Source organism: Poecilia reticulata, chromosome 6 (genome assembly GCF_904066995.2).
Source record: "Poecilia reticulata chromosome 6, P_reticulata-male-v2, whole genome shotgun sequence".
Taxonomy (NCBI): domain Eukaryota; kingdom Metazoa; phylum Chordata; class Actinopteri; order Cyprinodontiformes; family Poeciliidae; genus Poecilia; species Poecilia reticulata.
The window spans coordinates 28694368-28715099 of NC_088835.1; the positions used below are offsets into that span (position 1 = coordinate 28694368).

Here is a 20732-nt window from a genome sequence, read left to right on the forward strand (position 1 = left end):
CCCACCTGCAGGTTTAATTAATTTTCCCTCCAAGCTGTGGAGATGGAGCTGTTAATCTGCCACAGGAACAAATTCGTCCGTCATGTTCTTCCCTGTGTGTCCCGGACAGTTTACAGAACAAATCCACGATGACGGCGTTTACCTGCAGGAGGAACGCTGAGACCACGTCGCATTCACTGACCTCTGAGACGCCGTCGCATTCACTGACCTGTGAGACGCCGTCGCATTCACTGACCTCTGAGACGGCATCGCATTCACTGACCTCTGAGACGGGGTCGCATTCACTGACCTCTGAGACGGCATCGCATTCACTGACCTGTGAGACGCCGTCGCATTCACTGACCTCTGAGACGGCATCGCATTCACTGACCTGTGAGACGCCGTCGCATTCACTGACCTCTGAGACGGCATCGCATTCACTGACCTGTGAGACGCCGTCGCATTCACTGACCTCTGAGACGGCATCGCATTCACTGACCTGTGAGACGCCGTCGCATTCACTGACCTCTGAGACGGCATCGCATTCACTGACCTCTGAGACGGGGTCGCATTCACTGACCTGTGAGACGCCGTCGCATTCACTGACCTGTGAGACGGGGTCGCATTCACTGACCTCTGAGACGGGGTCGCATTCACTGACCCCTGAGACGCTGTCGCATTCACTGACCTCTGATACCACGTCGCATTCACTGACCTCTGAGATTGTGTTGGATTTTCTGACCTTTGTTCATCCGTCCATCCATATATTCCTCCATCCATCCATCCATCCATCCATCCATCTGTCCATAAAATGTTTTATTCAGTTTCTTAATGTAAATCGTTACTATTATCATAAATTATTGTAGCTTTTCTCTGTCAGTATTTGTCCATAACATATTTCCCTGTGATTGCTGTGGAACCATCTCCGTCCCCAGCCTTCCCGCTCCATCTCTTCTCCGTCCCTGCCCTTCCCGCTCCAGCCTTCCCGCTCCATCTCTTCTCCGTCCCTGCCCTTCCCGCTCCAGCCTTCCTGCTCCATCTCTTCTCCATCCCTGCCCTTCCCGCTCCAGCCTTCCCGCTCCATCTCCCTCTGTCCCCGGCCTTCCCGTTCCATTCCTCCATATCTCAGGACTCTCTCCTGTTTCCGTTCCTTCCCTCCTAATAACTTTGATTTGTCTAATTTCACGTTGACAGCGCGCATTAATTAAACTGTCAGAAAGCAGCGCTGATCCATGAATCCGGTAACAACCTCATCCTGGTCTCCGCCACCTTCACCTCGACACCCCACCTCCTCCCTAATCCCCCAGCCCCCATCACCGCCACTCCTCGGTTAATTGCGTTAGTCATTTCATTAATGACGGCTGATTGTTTTATTGTGTTGGCTCGTCAAAGAGGCCTGGACGCCCCAGTGGCTGCCGAAGCGTCCATATCGATAAGCCTTTGTGTGTGTGTGTGCGTGTGTGTGTGTGTGTGTGTGTAGCCGCTGACGTGGGGGTGTGTGTGTGATAACAAGCCTTGTGCGTTCAGGAATGGGTCGTGTGTGTGTTTTTACCTCACATGCTGAGTGTGGAAGTGAAGGGGAGGTTATGGGGGTCATTAAGAGGGTCTCTGGCTGACGGGGGGGGTAATTAGCAGGGATTAGGATTGTTTCAGGCCTCCGCTACCTCAGTGGACGCTGCTAACCTGCCGGGATTATCCAGCTGTTCTCATTAGTGGAAATGCAGTGATAGCAGCTTCACTGTCTGCATCTAAAGTGACTCTCTTGTCTTTTGTTTGTTCATTAAACCGTAACCATGGTGATACAATTCACTCAGAAGCTCTCCAGGTGTTGTCACAGAAACGTAAACACAGTCCAGTTTGACTTTTAGCCAACGTTTGCTGTAAAATCAGCAGTTTTTAATTACGTTTTCTACTTTGCAGTTACTAAATTTAAGCATTTTTCTGTTAAAATGTACTTTTTTGGATTATTATAGAAAAGATGCTGCTGAGCTAGTAAGTAGCTACACCTTAAAAACACAAAGTTACTTTCCCACATAGAGCCAAGCTGGTTTTGAAAGTTTTACTTCCTCTTTAATTCAATAAATAATGGTTTAAAAAGCTCCAGTGGACCTGGACTCTTCCCTGACGGGTCACGGCGGGAGCAGACTGGTGTCGGACTGCTTCTAGGTTAATATCTGGGTTTCTTTACTGAGGTCAGATCCTCATGAAGTTTCACAATGCGGGTCAGAGGCGCCGCTCAGCCCGATAAGCGTCCCATGTGGCGAGGATTGGCCAATGGCAGGGAGGCGGACTGGACATTGATGGAGTGCGGAGATAAGCGGGGTCAGCGCGGCCGACGGCGGCCCGGTCAGACGATAGCGGACGGAACGTAAGGCCGGACTTTTGGACGCGCTCATCCAGGTCCGGTCTGAGTCGAGCTCAGAGTTTCCTTCTGAAACGCGCCGATCCTGATAACGCAGATAGCATCAGCTCCATAAAATGCGGCACCTGTGTCACTGCGAGTCAGGAGGAACAAACCACTTCCTGAGCGATTTTCACCACAAAAGTGTTTCCGACAGAAACGGCAACGTGTTCAGCTTCTCTCTGACTTTCAGGGCTGTTTTATTAACTTAACGTCTTCTTCTTTCCTGTTGCCTCAACAACCCCCCCACAGCCTACCAGACCCCCCCGGGGGGCTGTGGGAAAGCCATTTTATCAGCGTCTGTCCGTTGTTCTCTGCTGGGGATAGATACAGAGAAGATAGATGAGTGTTTTGACATGGAGAGTGTTAGACAAACACTCTTATCTGGCCCGCCACTTTAGACCGACCCCCCCTGAAACGGCAGAGGCGAGATGAGGAGGAGGAGGAGTGGGGGGGGGCAGGTTGGTTTCTGTTTTGATCAGATGAAGAGGTCAGGTCCAGAGGCTGCTCAAGTAATCTGTTAATCCCATCCAAACGCTCCCCACTTCCTTCATTTATCCTCAGAATTTTATGATTTGGTACCAGGGGTGAGTGACTTAAAGCCAAATAAAACATATTTTTTTCATGTTTGCTGAAACTGTCACCATGTCAAGAGACTTTACTATGAGACTCAGTTTCTTCTGCCTCCTCCCAGTTAAATAGAAACAACCAATCAGAGCCAGGAGGCGGGTCTTAGCGCTGTCAATCACCCATTTCCCTTCCCATTGCTGATTGCTGCTCTACAGATAGCATAGCCTGTTGTGAATGCTTATGGGGTTGACTGGCAGCAATTTGAATCAGATGAAGCTAAAAGTGAAAAGTTATTTAAATACAAGAATATATATATATATATATATATATATATATATATATATATATATATATATATATATATATATAATAAGCAACAGTTTTGCTAAATTATGTAAATATATCTAATCTGAATATGTTGTTGTTTTCTCAAACGTTCTTTTTTTTGAGTCTATATACTCCAGTTAATGATTAATCAATTAACTGTGTGTGTGTTTACTGGATGGAAAGGTTAAAAATGACCTAAATAAATAGATCATTAAAGTTGTCTATGATTCTTTTTCCCAAACTCGGGCCGTGGGCTGAGTCTGGATGGATGGGTCCGCCGGGCCCACCGGCTCTATCTGGGCTGCAGCAGGCTCCGACCGCAGCCGTCACCGCCATTCGTCTGCGCTTATCTTTTCACTTTGAGGAAGTGGACGGGAAGTTTCTCCCCCCAGTTTGAGCCGGTGGGACAGAAAGAGCAGGCCCTGCTGGGGTCAGACGCCCCCTGCTGGCAGGACATCGGCAGCACCGCCGCTGCCTTCAGGGGGTTCGGGTCGGCTTCTCCGGAGGAGGAAGAGGATTAGGGCCGCAGAAAATAATTTCACAAAGATTCTGGATTTAATATCAGAATCTTGACTGTAAACTCAGAATTTGAATTTTCTCCAATAATTCAGACTTTTTTCCCTCCAGGTTTTGACATTTTTCTCAGACTAATAGTGCAATTCTAACTTTTTCTCAAAATTCTGACTTTAAACTGAGAATTCTAAATTTTTACTGTAAATTTTGACTTTTTTTCTCAGAACTTTGTCTGTAAGCTCAGAATTCTGACTTTATTATTAGAATTCTAACTTTCTCACAAAATGTTGACTTTAGTCTCAGAAATATGACCTTTTTTTTTCCCAAAATCAGAATTGTACTAAATTGTTTTTGAACCATCAGGTAAATCTAGTCGTATAATTCAAATTTAGCAAGTAAATTAGGGACAGGCTTTCAGTGCAGCAACAAGGAAGCAACAGTTATGTGATTATTTTCATACTAAGAACATGATTCACATACACATCAGAACATTTGGTTTTTTATTTGACATAGATTGACACAGAGTATTAATTATGAGAAGAAAAAAAAACAGTTTCTGAGGAAACAAAGTAAAACCTCTGAGTTTAAAGTCTGAATGTCGGTCCTAATCGTCTTCTGTAGAGTTTGAGTCGAGTTCGGCTGCAGCTGCGTTTTTTTCCATCCGGGTCGTTAAAAGTTAAACTCCCTCCATTACACTGACACGTTAAACTGATGTCATCCTCTCCTCTTCTTCGCAGATGAGCTGCAGCTGAGCGATGAAGATGGTGCCGGCGGCGTGGTGGCGGTCAGAGACCTGCAGCCCGACACCGTCTGGGGCCCGGTGCCAGGAATCCTCCAATCAGACGGCAGCACAGAGGTGAGAGCTGCTTCTGCTGAGCGAACCCAACACGCTGCGGTTTACTGCAGCTGCCGGTCCAGATGTGCAGAAGCTGTTTCTGAACAGCTGCAGCTTAAAAAAAGTTAGGACGCCCCATTAAATGCTAAATTATTTCCAAATTCTGATTTATCCAACGCTGAAACAACTAACATAAACCTCGACTTACTCATTAAAAAAGCACAGCTGCTGAAATGTGCTTCTGACTGAGAAATAAATAATATCTGAACTAATAACAAAGGCTGAGAAAAATAAAAATAAAGTCATAATAATATAAGAGTTAAGTGTAATGATGCAAGAATTAAGTTTTAATATTACCAGATTAAAGCAAAAATATATAAAAAATGTCTGGATGGCATGAAAAAATTTATGGAAAATTGAGTAATATTAAGAGAATAAAATCGTACCACAGTAAGTCAGAATAATACAAGATAATAATACGAGAAAAAAGTCGTAACAACACAAGAATAAAGCCGTAGATTTTCAAGAATAAAGCCATAAGATTATTCTTGCATTGCTACAACTTTATTCTGGTGAGATTAAGACTTTATTGTATCACTACGACATTATTATCCTACTATTGCAACTTTTTGCTTATTTTGTTATAACTTTGTTGTCGTGTTCCAACGTTTTAAATGTATTATTACAACTTTATTCTTTCATTATGAGTTTATTCTCGTAGTATTATTACTGTAATATTTCATCTTACAGTAGTACGACTTTATTCTGATAATATTACGACTTTTTCTCGTAATATTCTGACTATTTTCTCGTAGTACTTCGTCTCTAAAGTCCATTTGCCCCGTAAAACATCTGCGTGCAGCATCTTCCGTCTGTGCAGACCTTCTGCTGGTGAGGTCAGAGGTCAGCAGTGAGACAGTGAATGTAAACATCGGTATCATGTCAGCGTGTGAGAGCGTTGGAAATGAAAACAAGCCGGGCGTTTGTGTGCGATCCTTGGGAAGAGCGTGTGGGACCGGATGGAGCGCTATCAGAGCCTGACTCCGTGCATCATGCGGCGTCCATCTAATCATGTGATACTGATGCCGGGTGAGGCTTCCTGGACCGAGGCACGAACGCCACTTCGCTCCTCGCCAGATTCTTCCCGGTGATCCCGCGCTCTTTCCTTTCGGCTCGGTTTTAAGTCTGACCGGGAAGTCCAGATCCCGACCAGTCCAGAACCAGGCTGATGTTATCCCGGCCCTCCTCCCGTTGCAGCCTCCTCCCCAGACGTCCGCCTGTCTTTTATCTCCTCGTGGCGCCATCCTCCTGGACAACAAACCCCAGTGATTGATTCCTGCTTGATAGGCTCTCATTTCTAAGATTTCATTTATTATCAGTGCGCCTCTGAGTGTACAGATAGATCAGTGTGTGTGTGTGTGTGTGTGTGTGTGTGTGTGTGTGTGTGTGTGTGTGTGTGTGTGTGAGTTTCTAACCCATCACCTTTTGTTCTTCCCTTCCTCTCCTCCTTTTTCTGTCTGTTCAAGCGTTTTTATTCACATGGAAAGCGTCCCATCCTGACTGTTAAGAACCATTTTCGCTCTCCCATCCTTGCGCTGAAGGAGCTTTCGGTATCTGCAGGAGATAGTGGCTGTAATCTCACATTCCTCCTGTGTTTCTCCCCACTGTCACTCCATGTCCTCCCCGTCCCCTCCCTCTGGGGTCAGCCGGGGTCAGGGCCGACTCATCTATGTGTTTTGGGATGAACCATCTCTTCGATTCCTTAATTGAAAGGGCAGATTTATTTTATTTTTTTGTCCCCAAAAATGCAGCTGATGGAAATAATCTCACAAAATACGACGGCACAGTCTGTCTCTTTAAAGGGGATCAGTTGTGCAAAATTCACATTTTGAATGTTTTTACTCTTCCATTTGGATCTAAACTGCTTTTTAAAAAAATGGCCCAAGCGCTTAGAAAATGGCAATAAATTAAAGATTTTTGTATCCGGAAATGTAGCGGTTTAAAAAACCCAGTGACATTCAACAGGCACTGCTCCGTTACCTAGCAACCACATCAGAGTTCTGCCAGGTTACCTAGCAACCCAAGCTGAGCTCCAGTATGATTAGTCAGCTGGTTTTACAGCTGCAGGAAAGGTCAAGTGTTCTGTTGTTGACTTGCCATCCAGAAACCACTTGTTGCGTTCTTGTTGGTTGCGTAGGAGGTTCCACTTCTGCTTTTCAAAGATGTACAGTTGTATAATTGCGCTTCTGTCTGCAGCCATTTTCATTTGTGGGTGTAAACGTGGAGTTTGGGGTCGTGTCCCCCAGCAGGGGGATTTAAAGTGACAAGAGGCCCTTAACAAGCTAAAATGTCTTTATCTGAGAATAATTTTGTACAAAAAAATGCAGAGGTGAGGTTTTACAGATCAACACCAATTCCTCCAAATGAGGGAGCTCCTGGATTTGTTGCTAACTCGAGGAAGGCCATCTCATCCAGTGGAAGGACTTTAGAACCGGGAGATGTCTCCATCTTCCTGGTTTTAGTCAGAACATCAGCAGCAGCGTTCTGGATCAGCAGCAGCTGGAGGATTATTGATTTTGCAGTAATCAATGCGACTAAAGATAAATGCATGGTTGAGTTTCTCTAGATCTTGCTGAGACATTAGTCCTCTAATCCTGGAAATGGATTTGGCGTGAATTTAGCTCCAACATGGGTGGAAACCTGCCACCTGTAACCGCCGGCGTTCAGCCTCAGCAGCCCGTCCTGGTCCTGTTCCCCGCCGCGGCGGCCTGTTGGCTCCCATTGATCCCAGCAGACCCTCCGCAGAGCGGTCGATTTGGACCAATGAGGAGTTTCCTTTTGATCGTGTGTTGGCGGCAGATGAGATCCGGCCGCCGCGCTCTCCCTCTGTCAGATCTCCTTCATTAGATTAGCTCCGTGTTAACTGGCCTGTGTCATATGGAAATCCTGCCATTTGCATCTCTTGAGAAAGAGGCGTAAAACCATTTATCTATTTAAATATATTCTGGCTGATATGGCTGTTGGACTTTAGAACAGGGTATAATGATGTTTACTGATGGACTGATCGGCTGGCTGCTGATTCCTCCCGGTCTTTGGTTCAGTGAACCGCCAGGTCCTCGTCAGAGAGCCTCCCATGGCAACCCGGCGTCAAGCAGCTGCTCCTCCGATTGGATCGCTCGCAACAAATCTGATATTATATCTGCTCTCCCTCTGATTGGATCCCGCTGTAATTAACTGATAATGCGGCTGCGCGTGATTGGCCTGAAGTTTGAGGATCGTTTGAAATTTTGAGCTTAGATGAAAGACGTTCTTGAAAGTGGGGGGATTGTCTAATCTGGAGTTTGTTGCATCTGTCGGACTGATGTCCAGGCTGACAAAAGGAGCGACATCTCTGCATTGTTCTGCAGCCGGCAGCTCACCCCACCCCTATCCTGTCTTTCGTGGAAAGGCGGCCTGAAGGCTCGATCCTAGAAGGAGCGGAGTAGTGGAGTTCAAAGCGTTATCACGCACCGAACGTCTTTTCATCATGTTTTAGAAACAAGCGTTCGCACTAATCCCCCAATAATCTCTCCAGGAGAACTGGGGCGATAAGGCGCGCCACCCACGGCTTTTCAAACACTTTTTGGTTAGTCTCTTCTCCTCGTCGATTCCTCCACTTCCCCCTCCCCGGAAGGACGAGTGAAGGTGATCGTCGTCTCCTCCTCCTCCTCCTCCTTCTCCTCCTCTTCTTTCCTCACCAACTCCGAGTCGGTTTGTTTACATCCTGATCCTGATCTTTCGAGTTTATCTGGACTCATCAACAGTGTTTCTCTGCCTCTCTGTTTCCCTCGTTCCTCCGCCCATCAAATTAGAATGTTAATTAAAACGGTGCTCCTTCAGAAGATGACAAATCGATGATTACGGTGAGCGCTGAAGCACCTTCTGCGATGCCCCCCAGAAGAACGTCAACAAGAGGAACATTAAAGGGGATCTGGAGTGCTGGAGAAAGACTTTGTAGTGAAATTGTGAGCGGGAAAAACATATTCTAGGGTTTTGTGTGTTGGGAAATAACCAAAAAAGCTTCTAAAATCACTCAACAGATTCAAGAGTGACATTATTATCCCAAAGCTGATCTGGTTCATTGGGAAGTTTTGGCAGCTTTCTGCAGGTTGGAAAAACATCAGAAATGTCCTTAGAGAAGCAACTGTTGCTGTTTATCAATCTGGGAAGGGATGGAAGGTTATTTCTGAATATTACTGAAACAATTAATTGAATTAATCGTGATTAATCAGTCATTGAAATGATTTTCAACTAACAAAGCAATCGATTAATCAGTATACAGATTTTTTTTTTAAAAGTCAATTTGCTGAAAGAACAGCACACTCAGAGCAGCAACTAAGATAAAACTGTACAAACGTGTCACAGTTAATCAATTAATCGATTAATCACATGATAAATTAAAATGAGCTCAGTTATTTCCTTTCTGATTTATAATAATGTCTGAAGGGCAATTTGTTTATAGCTGCTTTATGTAAAATGTGCTGTAATAAAAGTTGAAAGTACCTATTATTAAATCTATTTAAGTACAGGTACATGAAAGAAGTTGTACTTTGCTACACTGAAAAAACACAAAATCTTACCAAGTGTTTTTGGTTTAATTTCTGGTGCAAATATCTTAGTACACTTTTAATCCTTACACGTAAATTTTCAGCAAGAAATAGTAGCTTGTTTTCAGTCAGTAATAATTTAACATTTATTTAAAAAGTACTAGTTTCACTGGCAGATTATTTCACTAAATACGAGATAATTTTTGCAATGCTATAAGTGAAATAATCAATTACTATATTTTTTATCAGCAATACGGTATTATTGACTTAAAACAAGCTACTATTTCTTCCTGAAAAGTTACTTATGAGTTAGTTTTGTCTCATTAGAAGTGTACAAAGATATTTACACAAGAAACTAAACCAAAAATACTTGGTATTATTTTGTGTTTTTGCAGTGTTCAACCTGTAGATCCAGAGCCTCACTGTAAAAACACAAAATCTTACCAAGTCTGGTTAATAAAGAAACGTTTTTCAGCAAGAAATACGAGTTTGTTTTAAGTCAATAATTCATTAATGTTCATTAAAGTACCAGATCCACTGTCAGGTTATTTCACTTATAACAAAAGTTTTTCCCATGTTATAAGTGAAATAATCTGCGAGTGGAAACTTTCTCATTACAGTGTATAATATTAAAATTAATTTTCACTTGTATCTTGCTGAAAAGTTACTTGTAAGTTAGTTTTGTCTTATTTAAAGTGTAATAAGTTATTTACACTAGAAACTAGCCCAAAACTACTTGGTCAGATTTTGTGTTTTGATGGTTCATCCCACCAGTCCAGAGAATCTCATCTCCCTGATAGAAACAGGAAAAAAAAGATAAAACTCTGATGGAGTGAAACCCGGGAGAGGAGAAGAAGGTTCATTAACAGAAGCCAAACCTGGCAGAGGAAAAGAAAAATGTGATGGGAAGAGGAGAAACACAGAAGAGGAGGTGCTCATCACTCAGCTGCAGTGACTGGCTGCTATCTGCATCTGGCTGTCATCTGCAGCAGCTCCTGCAGGGCGGAGGAAGAGGAGGAGGAGGACGAAGAGGAGGAGGTGGAAGTAGAGGGAAAACCTCTATCCGTCGTATCTCTGAGCTTCATCTCCGGCAGTTCAGGAGCCCGCTTTCCAAGAGTGCCTCATTTTCAAATCTCTTATCTCAGCCCCCGTTTTAAGTATCGCAGTTTTATACTTTTACATGTCATTTGCATGCAGCTCATCAACCCGGCTCCATCTTTTCTTCTTCTCTGAGGTGCACAGATGTGCAACCGGCGGGGGAATAAAGCTGCTCTAATTCACCCCAAACTGAACTGCCAGGGGAGGTGAGAGCGTAGCAAATGTCACACTGCAAAAACACAAAGTAGTACCAAGTATTTTAGTCTAGTTTCTAGTGCAAACATCTTAGTACACTTAAAATTAGACAAAACTCATTTACAAGTAACCTTTCAGCGAGATATAGGCGCTTGTTTTAACTCAATAGTTATTTAATGTTGCTGAAAAAGTTTCACTTGCTGATTATTTCAGTAATAACAATATTTTCCCATGTTATAAGTGAAATAATCTGCCATTGGAACAAGGATGTTTTCATTAATATTAAGGAATTATTAACTTAAAACAAGCTACTATATCTTGCTGAAAAGTTGCTTGACTTATTTCAAGTATAGTGAAGTATTCACACGACTATGCTGGTGTGTTAGGGGCATTACAGGTAAAAAATAATTACATTTCCACCAAAAAATTCTGAAATGTTCTATAAATTTCCTTGAAAGGCAAGAAAATTTCTAAAAAAAAAAATTAATAAAAAGGTTAGTTTTGTCTCATTTCAAGTATAAGACAAAACTATATAGTATAGTAAAATATTTGCACAAGAAACTAGATATAAATACTTGGTAATATTTTGTGTTTTTGCAGTGCAGAGAGATGCTGTGTGTGTGACGGAGGTAAAAAGTGTGTTTGTATCGGCGAAGCGGATGAGAGTAGGTTTCAGATGTTAATCTGCCTTCCTTTTCTCCTTTGTGTTTTTGGAGGATTCACACAGTGACCTCTTTGTTTGGGACAGTGAGTGCAGCCCTCCAACCCGCCGGACTGCGGGGGAAAGAAAGCCATTTCCTGTACAGATAGAATAAGAGACATGGAGGGAGAGATGGGATGATGGAATGAGAGTTGGCGAGAGGAAGCGAATCAAAGATTAAGAAAGAAAAGAGATGCACGGAGAAGAGGAAGGCCGTGAAAGAGGAGAAGGGAGGAAGAGGATGAGCTGGACGATGGAATGAGTGAATGAATGAAAGATGGTTGAAAAGGTCAGCGGAGCGGCTTATTAAATTCCAACCAGGTCAGTTTAATTCAGGAGAGGAGGGGGCAAAACTCTGCACTTCTGGAACGAGCTGTGAGAAATCTGAAAGCTGGCACAGGTGGATCAGATGTCTTATTTTTCTGACTCCTCACTGACCTGCGTTGCTTCATATTGCCCCACAGTTTGAAGTGAATGAAGCGACCTGAAGCTCAGAGTGAAGCCAAGGAGATCATTCCCATGAGAGTCTTTTCATATTTATGATTCTACAGCTTTTCCACTGTGTTCAGGCTTTCAGCTCACGATAGTTTTAGCATGTTTTTCCCACCTGACAGTCTGGTAGATTCTGTTCAATCGGGGACCAAAGTTGCAACATTTGTTAAATTTTCAGTGCTGTGGTTCACAAACAATCCAAACTCTTTGAAAAACCTGTTCCCCTCGTCGCCTGTGGGGGCGCTGCACTGAGAACCACAGAAGGAAACAACACAAAAACATCTGAAAAAGACACTGAGCGCAACGCCCAGAAAATCTGACGTGGCGTCAGATTTTAGTGTTCGTAAAGTTTCTCTTTTGTCCTGGCAAAAAAAGGTGAGCTAAAGGCTAAGCTAACGTGTTTGTTTTGGTTGTATTTACCCAGAATTCCCTGCTCTATAGTTTGCTTCCTGTTAGACAGCTTCGAACCGGAGCAAAGTTCATTTCAACCGAACCGAGACAGAAGTTTGCAGGCGGATCAGAGTTCGCTTTTTTAATTCGTTCACACGTCCACAACCGAACCAGACGTTCTAGATAAATGAACGTTTGATTAAAGCGGACTAAACAGGGCTGGAGTGAATTCATGGTGTGAACTCTTGAGTGATTCAGATGAGAAAACCTGCATTTGTTTTAAAGTTGCATTAGAAAGCAGCCGCGTTTGCGTTACAAACTTCACTGTTGAGAGTCCAGCTGTCTTCTCATAGATCATTGACCTGCATGTTTTACATGCAGTGACCTGCAGGTCGTCCCGCAGTAAACCATGTTAGACGGTTTGCAGCAGTGAGACAGATGTGTTCGGTGATTTGCATAAACAAACATCTCTTATTTCCCACTGCAGCCGTTGACAGCTGCTAGCGAGAAGTCTTAATCTGCTCAGCCCTCACAAAGTTCACTGCAAAAACACAAAGTCTGACTACGTATTTCTGGTCCAGTTTCTAGTGCAAATGTCAAATAAGGCTAAATTAACTTTAACTGTTCAGCAGGACGTAGCAGCTGGTTTTAAATCAATAGTTCTTTAATATTGATGATGAAGTACTAGTTCAACTGTCAGATTATTTCACTTATAGCAATTTTTCCCATGTTAATTCCTGAATTTGAAAAGACAAAAATTTGCTAGAAAAAAGTCAAAAATGTTCCAAATTTAACATTTTCCGAGGTTCAAAGTCGAAGCTTTTTGACTTTTCTCTGTAGAAAAGTTCCATGATTAATCTTAAAATTTCGGAGATTTTTTACAGTAATTTTTGACTTTTGAAACTCAGAAATATCCTAGAAAATGTCTGAGTTTTCAGCAAACATTTCCTTGTTTTTTCTATCTACAGAGACAATAAATACACCTTTGTCTTAGTGTAAATATGTTAGTGTTCCTGAAATAAAACAAAACTAACTTACAAGTAACTTTTCTGCAAGAATATAGTCTTGTTTCTGTAATGTCTTAATATTGATGAAAAGTTCTGGTTCCACTGGCAGATTATTTTCTTTATAAGTTAACTTTTTAATCAATATTAAGGAATTATTTTCTTAAAATAAACTCCTATCTTTCTGAAAAGTTAATTTAGTCTTTTAGAAAGAAACCAGACCAAAAATACTTGGTGAGATTTTGTGTTTTTCCTCCTCGTCGTCGTCACCATCAGCGACGGTTCATCCCGTCGCTGAATGAGGCGAACGGAGGGAGAAAATGAAAAATCAGCTGCCATCATTTGCATTCAGGTTTTATCTGGAAGGAGGAGGGCGTTTTCCAGTCCGATAAGGAGAGGGCGTTGCAGGCTGCACTGGGGGGTGATTGTTATACGTGACGCGAGTTGAGGGGAAGAAGGTAGCTCTGGAGTTCAGCCGCTGTGTGTTTGTGCAGCAGCAGCACAGCGTGCAGGGAGGAAGAGGAGGAGGGTGGTTAATATCAGACCAAATAATTAGATTCGCTATCGTGGCGGCGGCAGCAGTGCGGGGGATCAGCCAGATTAAAGCCGGGGCTCGGGGCTCGTTAATATTCATGAGGGGACCGGGGTCCGGGCGCGGGGCTTAGACTGCGGCTCAAAGACTCTCCACTGGCTGATGGGGGCTTAAGGCGGCGCTCTCAACCAAGATGAAGCTCCGCCGGGGGGGAGACATCCAGCTGATAGATGGAGAGCCAACGGATGGTTCAGGTGGCGGAGAACACTGCAAAAACTCAAAACCTGACCAAGTGTTTCAGGTTCAGTTGATAGAACAAATGAACTTTTCCATCCCAAAGAGCGTTAACCCCCACAAACACAGAAAACGCTTCAAAATATGTAAAGAAACATCAACTTCTAGGTTCATTTTTACTCGTTTAGCGTAAAAGAGGCCTCAGATTGTCTGGTTTTAGAGAACATTTTATTATCAGATAATATTTTATGACTTTATTACCAGATAATTCAATCTTTCCACCAAGAAAAAACATTTTTCCATGTTATAAGTGAAATAATTTGCCAGTGTAATCAGTACTTTTTCATCAATATTGTGGAATTACTGCCTGAAAACAAGATGCCAGGTGTATTAAAGTTCTGTGGTGTATTACAGTATTAGAGTCATCTGCAGATAGAAAAAATATTTCCGCCAAAAAAATCTGATATTTTCCTGGAAAAACCCAAATAAATTTCTGAGTCTGAAAAGCTAGAATTATATTTTTTTTTGGGATATTTCAGAAGTTTTTTTGACAAAAAATCTCTGTTTTCGGAGTTTGAGAAGTCAAGAAATTTGCCAAGAAAAAAAAAAACTATGAAAACGTCGGAAAATGTGAAACTGGAGCAAAAACATTTGGTGAAATTTTGTGTTTTTCTTTTGAAGGAGCCAAAAATCTGATTAACCTTTTCAGCAGCAACTGATCAGGACCAGTTTGATTGGCATCAGGACCAGTTTGATTGGCATCAGGACCAGTTTGATTGGCATCAGGACCAGTTTGATTGGCATCAGGACCAGTTTGATTGGCATCAGGACCAGTTTGATTGGTATCAAGACCAGTTTGATTGGTATCAGGACCAGTTTGATTGGTATCAGGACCAGTTTGATTGGCATCAGGACCAATTTGATTGGTATCAGGACCAGTTTGATTGGTATCGGGACCAGTTTGATTGGTATCGGGACCAGTTTGATTGGTATCGGGACCAGTTTGATTGGTATCAGGACCAGTTTGATTGACATCAGGACCAGTTTGATTGGCATCGGGACCAGTTTGATTGGTATCAGGACCAGTTTGATTGACATCAGGACCAGTTTGATTGGCATCACGACCAGTTTGATTGACATCAGGACCAGTTGGATTGGTATCAGGACCAGTTTGACCATTTGGAGAGCAGTTTAGACGATCGGACGTGATGTTTCGGGGTTTTCTCTCTTGGAGCATTCCGGAGCTGCGGCCGTGATGAATTAGTCTGAGTTAGCGGTACTTAGAGCTCAGACGGCTCCAGCGTTGGGTTTCAAATTAAAACAAAAGCAGCCGTATCTCCACATCTGCGCTGCATCTTCCCTGAAACACGATCCGCGCTCTGCCATGGCGGACGCTCTGGCTCCCTCCCGGATGTCCTTTTCCCGCCACCGCCGGCTCCACCTCAGGTCCGCCTGGTGATGACGGGGAGCCGTGAATCAGGGAATGCGTGGAAAAATGTGTGGAGTGTTAGCAGCTGATTGAGGCTGGAAGCATCAAGCAGAGGATTTATTCCAGCCTGGTTCTGATCCGATCCCGGCTCTCACCCCAGGCCGCTGGTACCAGGATCGGCTCGGCTCCTCAGGCTTTGCCTCAAGGAGGGAAACTGAACAACAGCGACAGCCTGGAGATGAAAACAACTTCCTGAAGTTCACAGGTTCACAGAAAATTCAGCACTAAAGAGGGTAAATTAATGGAAGAAACCAGATTCAGCAGCAGCAGCATGGGGGACCATCCAACCAACATCCAACCAGCATCCATCCATCCAACCAACATCCAACCATCCATCCAACCAACATCCAACCAACCATCCATCCATCCAACATCCAACCATCCATCCATCCAACCAACCATTCATCCAACCAACATCCATCCAACCAACATCCAACCAACCATCCATCCAACATCCATCCAACCAACATCCATCCAACCAACATCCAACCAGCCATCCAACCAACAGCCAACCAACCATCCATCCAACCAACATCCAACCAGCCATCCAACCAACATCCAACCAACCATCCAACCAACCAACATCCATCCATCCAACCAACCATCCATCCAACCATTCATCTAACCAACATCCATTCATCCATCCAACCAACATCCAACCAACCATCCAACCAACCAACATCCATCCATCCAACCAACCATCCATCCAACCATTCATCTAACCAACATCCATTCATCCATCCAACCAACATCCATCCAACCAACATCCAACCAACCATCCATCCAACATCCATCCAACCAACATCCATCCAACCAACATCCAACCAGCCATCCAACCAACAGCCAACCAACCATCCATCCAAACAACAACCAACCAGCCAACAAACCAACATCCAACCAGCATCCATCCATCCAACCAACATCCAACCATCCATCCAACCAACATCCAACCAACCATCCATCCATCCAACATCCAACCATCCATCCATCCAACCAACCATTCATCCAACCAACATCCATCCAACCAACATCCAACCAACCATCCATCCAACATCCATCCAACCAACATCCATCCAACCAACATCCAACCAGCCATCCAACCAACAGCCAACCAACCATCCATCCAACCAACATCCAACCAGCCATCCAACCAACATCCAACCAACCATCCAACCAACCAACATCCATCCATCCAACCAACCATCCATCCAACCATTCATCTAACCAACATCCATTCATCCATCCAACCAACATCCAACCAACCATCCAACCAACCAACATCCATCCATCCAACCAACCATCCATCCAACCATTCATCTAACCAACATCCATTCATCCATCCAACCAACATCCATCCAACCAACATCCAACCAACCATCCATCCAACATCCATCCAACCAACATCCATCCAACCAACATCCAACCAGCCATCCAACCAACAGCCAACCAACCATCCATCCAACCAACATCCAACCAGCCATCCAACCAACATCCAACCAACCATCCAACCAACCAACATCCAACCATCCATCCAACCAACATCCAACCAACCATCCATCCATCCAACCAACCATTCATCCAACCAACATCCATCCAACCAACATCCAACCAACCATCCATCCAACATCCATCCAACCAACATCCATCCAACCAACATCCAACCAGCCATCCAACCAACAGCCAACCAACCATCCAACCAACCAACATCCATCCAACCAACATCCAACCAGCCATCCAACCAACATCCAACCAACCATCCAACCAACCAACATCCATCCATCCAACCAACCATCCATCCAACCATTCATCTAACCAACATCCATTCATCCATCCAACCAACATCCATCCATACATCCAACCATCCATCCAATCAACCATTCATCTAGCCATCCATCCATACATCCAACCAACCATTCATCCAACCAACCATCCATCCATCATCCATCCAACCAACATCCATACATCCAACCAACCATTCATCTAACCAACATCCAACCATCCATCCAACCAACCATTCATCTAACCAACATCCAACCATCCATCCAACCAACCAACATCCAACGAACTATCCATCCATCCATCCATCCATCCATCCATCCATCCATCCATCCATCCATCCATCCATCCATCCATCCATCCATCCATCCATCCATCCATCCATCCATCTCTCTTTCACTGAATCCTCTCAGATCTCAGATTGTTTCTGTTTTTTCCGTCTCTTTGATCTCAGCTGCTGAACGTTTGTGTCAGAAAACATTTTTAAATCAAAATCTTTCAGAGCCAAGCAATCAGTGAACATTGAACATATTCATTTATTTATCAGGCCAGAAATTGATTTTCAGTCAGAACAAATTAAAATGCTGCTTCACGTCCTGCTGAGGTAATCTGATAATTAAAGCTCCAACATTTAATAAACCAATTACTATTATTATTATTTTTTATTATTAGAAAAATCTGTTTAATCTTTATGGAGCCAAAGTTAACGAGTGTTTTCTTTGGAATGGATTGTTTTAATCATTGCTTTTGGAGATTTGTGGAGGAAATAATCGCCAGTCGCAGCCCTGTTGGGTTTCTGTTCAGCCTTAATGTGGCGAGTTCAGAAACATGAAACACTTTAAACAGCAGATTTGTTCAATTTTCCACAAACGCATGGAAACATTTTCACTCTGTAGCTTAATTTACACCTGAAATGTTACGCTGCAGCTATTTCCTCTCAACCTGGTTGACTTTATGTCACATTTTTAACTCGCCAACATCTCGCATCTTGATTTTCTCTCTCTGTAAATGTGTCTGTATCTGAGGAAATCTCAGGATTCAATTTACATCAACCAAAACTTACAATTTTATTTAATTTGTATCTCCTTAAGTCATTTTTTGTTGTTTGGTTGTGTGTTTGGAGTCATTGTGAAGCTCAAATATAAAATTAATCCTAATCTTCAGTTTTCTGTTTAATTATGATTGATATTTAGAAGAATTGGTATTTTATTGTAGATTTGCAACCAGATTATGACAGCTTTTTTACATTTTTCTGCAATAAATGCCTTCTTCAGTTGAACCTTACAGGATTTACTTTATCAGATTATATGTGAAGAAAGTTTTTTTACTGAAATTATTTGTTTATATTATAAAAAACAAGCCTTTTAATGGGAATGTTCAACTTTGACGTCAACTCTGACCTTTCTGTGCCGTTTATGATCAAATCTGTGTGAATGTCTCCTCCTGGTGGCGAAAGGACGGTACTGCAGCTCCACATTGAGCTGCTGTCACAAAGTGGAAACAAACTTTATAATTAATTAACTGGAGACTCAAAAAAGCCACTTGCTGAAAGAACAACACAAATGATCCCTAAAGTTGTTGCATTTTAAGCAATAAGATGTTTTTGTTTTGTTTTTTGTTGTTTTGTTTTGTTTTGTTTTTTACTTAAAGAAGCATTTCATATATTTCTAGTATTGTAAAAGAAGAAAAAAGGCTAAAATGGTTAAATGAAAAATCTGGAGAATGTGGCAATTTTTTATCTGATTAATCGTTAGTTGCAACAAGAAATCTTGACTTCTCGGCTAATTAGTTGGTCTAAATGTAAATGTAAGATTATATGTAAATGTTTGTGAATCAACAGGTTGTGTGTTTTTGTTTTGTTTTGTGAGTCTGAGCTCGTAAACGGGGAAATGTTCGCTTCGCAGCTGGGAGTTTGCCAGGAAAGTGTGTTTGGGTTTTATTAGCGTTTTGTTCCAGGATGAATCGAACAGATTTTAAAACCCGATTGTGTTGTGTTTCGCTGCATTGATTTGATTGTTATTTCTGGATCAGATTTTTACCTGGAGGATATCGGAGTGTGTTTGTGCTCCCCTCATACCTCCACAGAATCTGCATGTCCAGCCTCTTTGTTGAGCGTATCCGCTCTGGATCTTATTAACGCCGCCGGCTGAATGGCCGCCTCATCAGATCCTCTCTCTCCTTCTTTTATCTCTCTCTTTTTTTTATTTTCTCTGCCTCTTTGTCCGGCCAGAGCTGCGCTCATTTCCTTCTCTGACCGTAATCGTCATCAGCGGCTCTCCGCCGGCTCTTTCAGGGAGTTTAAGGCCGCTGTTCGTTCCCAGATCGGCGTCGTTAATGCCGGGGATAATCTGCAGGACGGCAGGCTGTAAAGCTGCCCAGTTCAAGCAGAGCGGAGACACTTGAAACATACAAAGGAAGGAGTTGTGTTTGATTATTCCCAGCGTTCATTAAGAGGCTGAGCGAGGTGCACGTTTACAGACAGAGTGATGCCTCCTGCTGCATTTCCTATCTGTGCTCAGGTGTTAACTTGGGCCAAAATGAACGAGTTGAAAGCACCAAGGTGCCACATTTTACTGAAATTATTTCAGTTAAAAATGCAAAATTATTTTATTTTGAATTATTTTTCTTTTTCCCTGCTAAGAAACAAATCAACGCGTATTATTTTAATTTTAAAAATCTGGAAAAGGGCCTCAAACTTGTACAGCCACACTTTGGTTCTGAAATAATTCACAATCAAACGAATCGGGTCTGATGGGATTAAATGATCAGATGAGCATAAAATACTCAAAATATTCTGTTTTTAGTTTTTATTTCAACGTAACATTTGGTTTAGATGTTGTATTTATTCAACTTTTTCTCAGATTATTACAAAAACTTCAACAGACTTTTTTTTCCATTTATTTATTTTACTTCCTTCATTGTCAGATTAATTCTGTTAATCCTGCATTCATTTCTGCATTTAATGCCACATTTATTCCTTCATTCCTCCATTTATTTTAAGTCTTGCCCTGATTTCCATATTTAGTTTTGCTTTAATTCCTGCATTTGCTGCCTTATTTCCAACATTCCTCCTTTTATTTCTTTCCTTTTCCCGACTTTTAGTCCTGAATGTATTCCTTCTTTACAGCTTTTATTTCCATCTTTATTCTCATCTTAACTTTTACGTTTATTCTTTATTTTACTCCTTTACCAATGTTTCTACCATTCCTTGATTCATTTTCACCTCCCTGCCTTTATTTATTCATTCATGTATTTTTTTATATTCTTTTTGATACTAATTGACGATTTAAGGTTTTGGATAAACTTTGGATTTGAAGGAGAAGAAAGAACCGATCCGTTGTTCAGATAGTAGAAATTAAAAGATGGAAAATCAAACAGAAAGTTAATCTTATGAGTTAAAAGCTGGTGGTGAATTTTCTGGAATTGTTTCTGTTTATTGCTTTATTTTGTCTCTTTTTCTCTCCTGTAATTCTCACAGCTTCAGATGTGAAATTAGTTTTACACCAGTAGGGGGCGCCATTTCTCCTCTAAGGTGTCCAGATCCAAACCTTTACTCATGTTAATTTAGTCAATTTTAAAATAAATATTGTGTCATTATTAAATTACTTGAA

The 20732-nt window shown here is 42.4% G+C and overlaps 1 protein-coding gene across 1 annotated transcript in view; it reads left to right on the plus strand.

Moving 5' to 3' along the window:
- The window catches only part of zfpm1 (zinc finger protein, FOG family member 1), a 112034-nt gene that overhangs the window by 80950 nt on the left and 10352 nt on the right, over positions 1 to 20732 (plus strand). The window contains exon 4 of the mRNA XM_008412557.3: positions 4528 to 4646. Within this exon, the coding sequence (XP_008410779.1) occupies positions 4528 to 4646 (119 nt within the window). The remainder of the gene's footprint in view (positions 1 to 4527; positions 4647 to 20732) is intronic.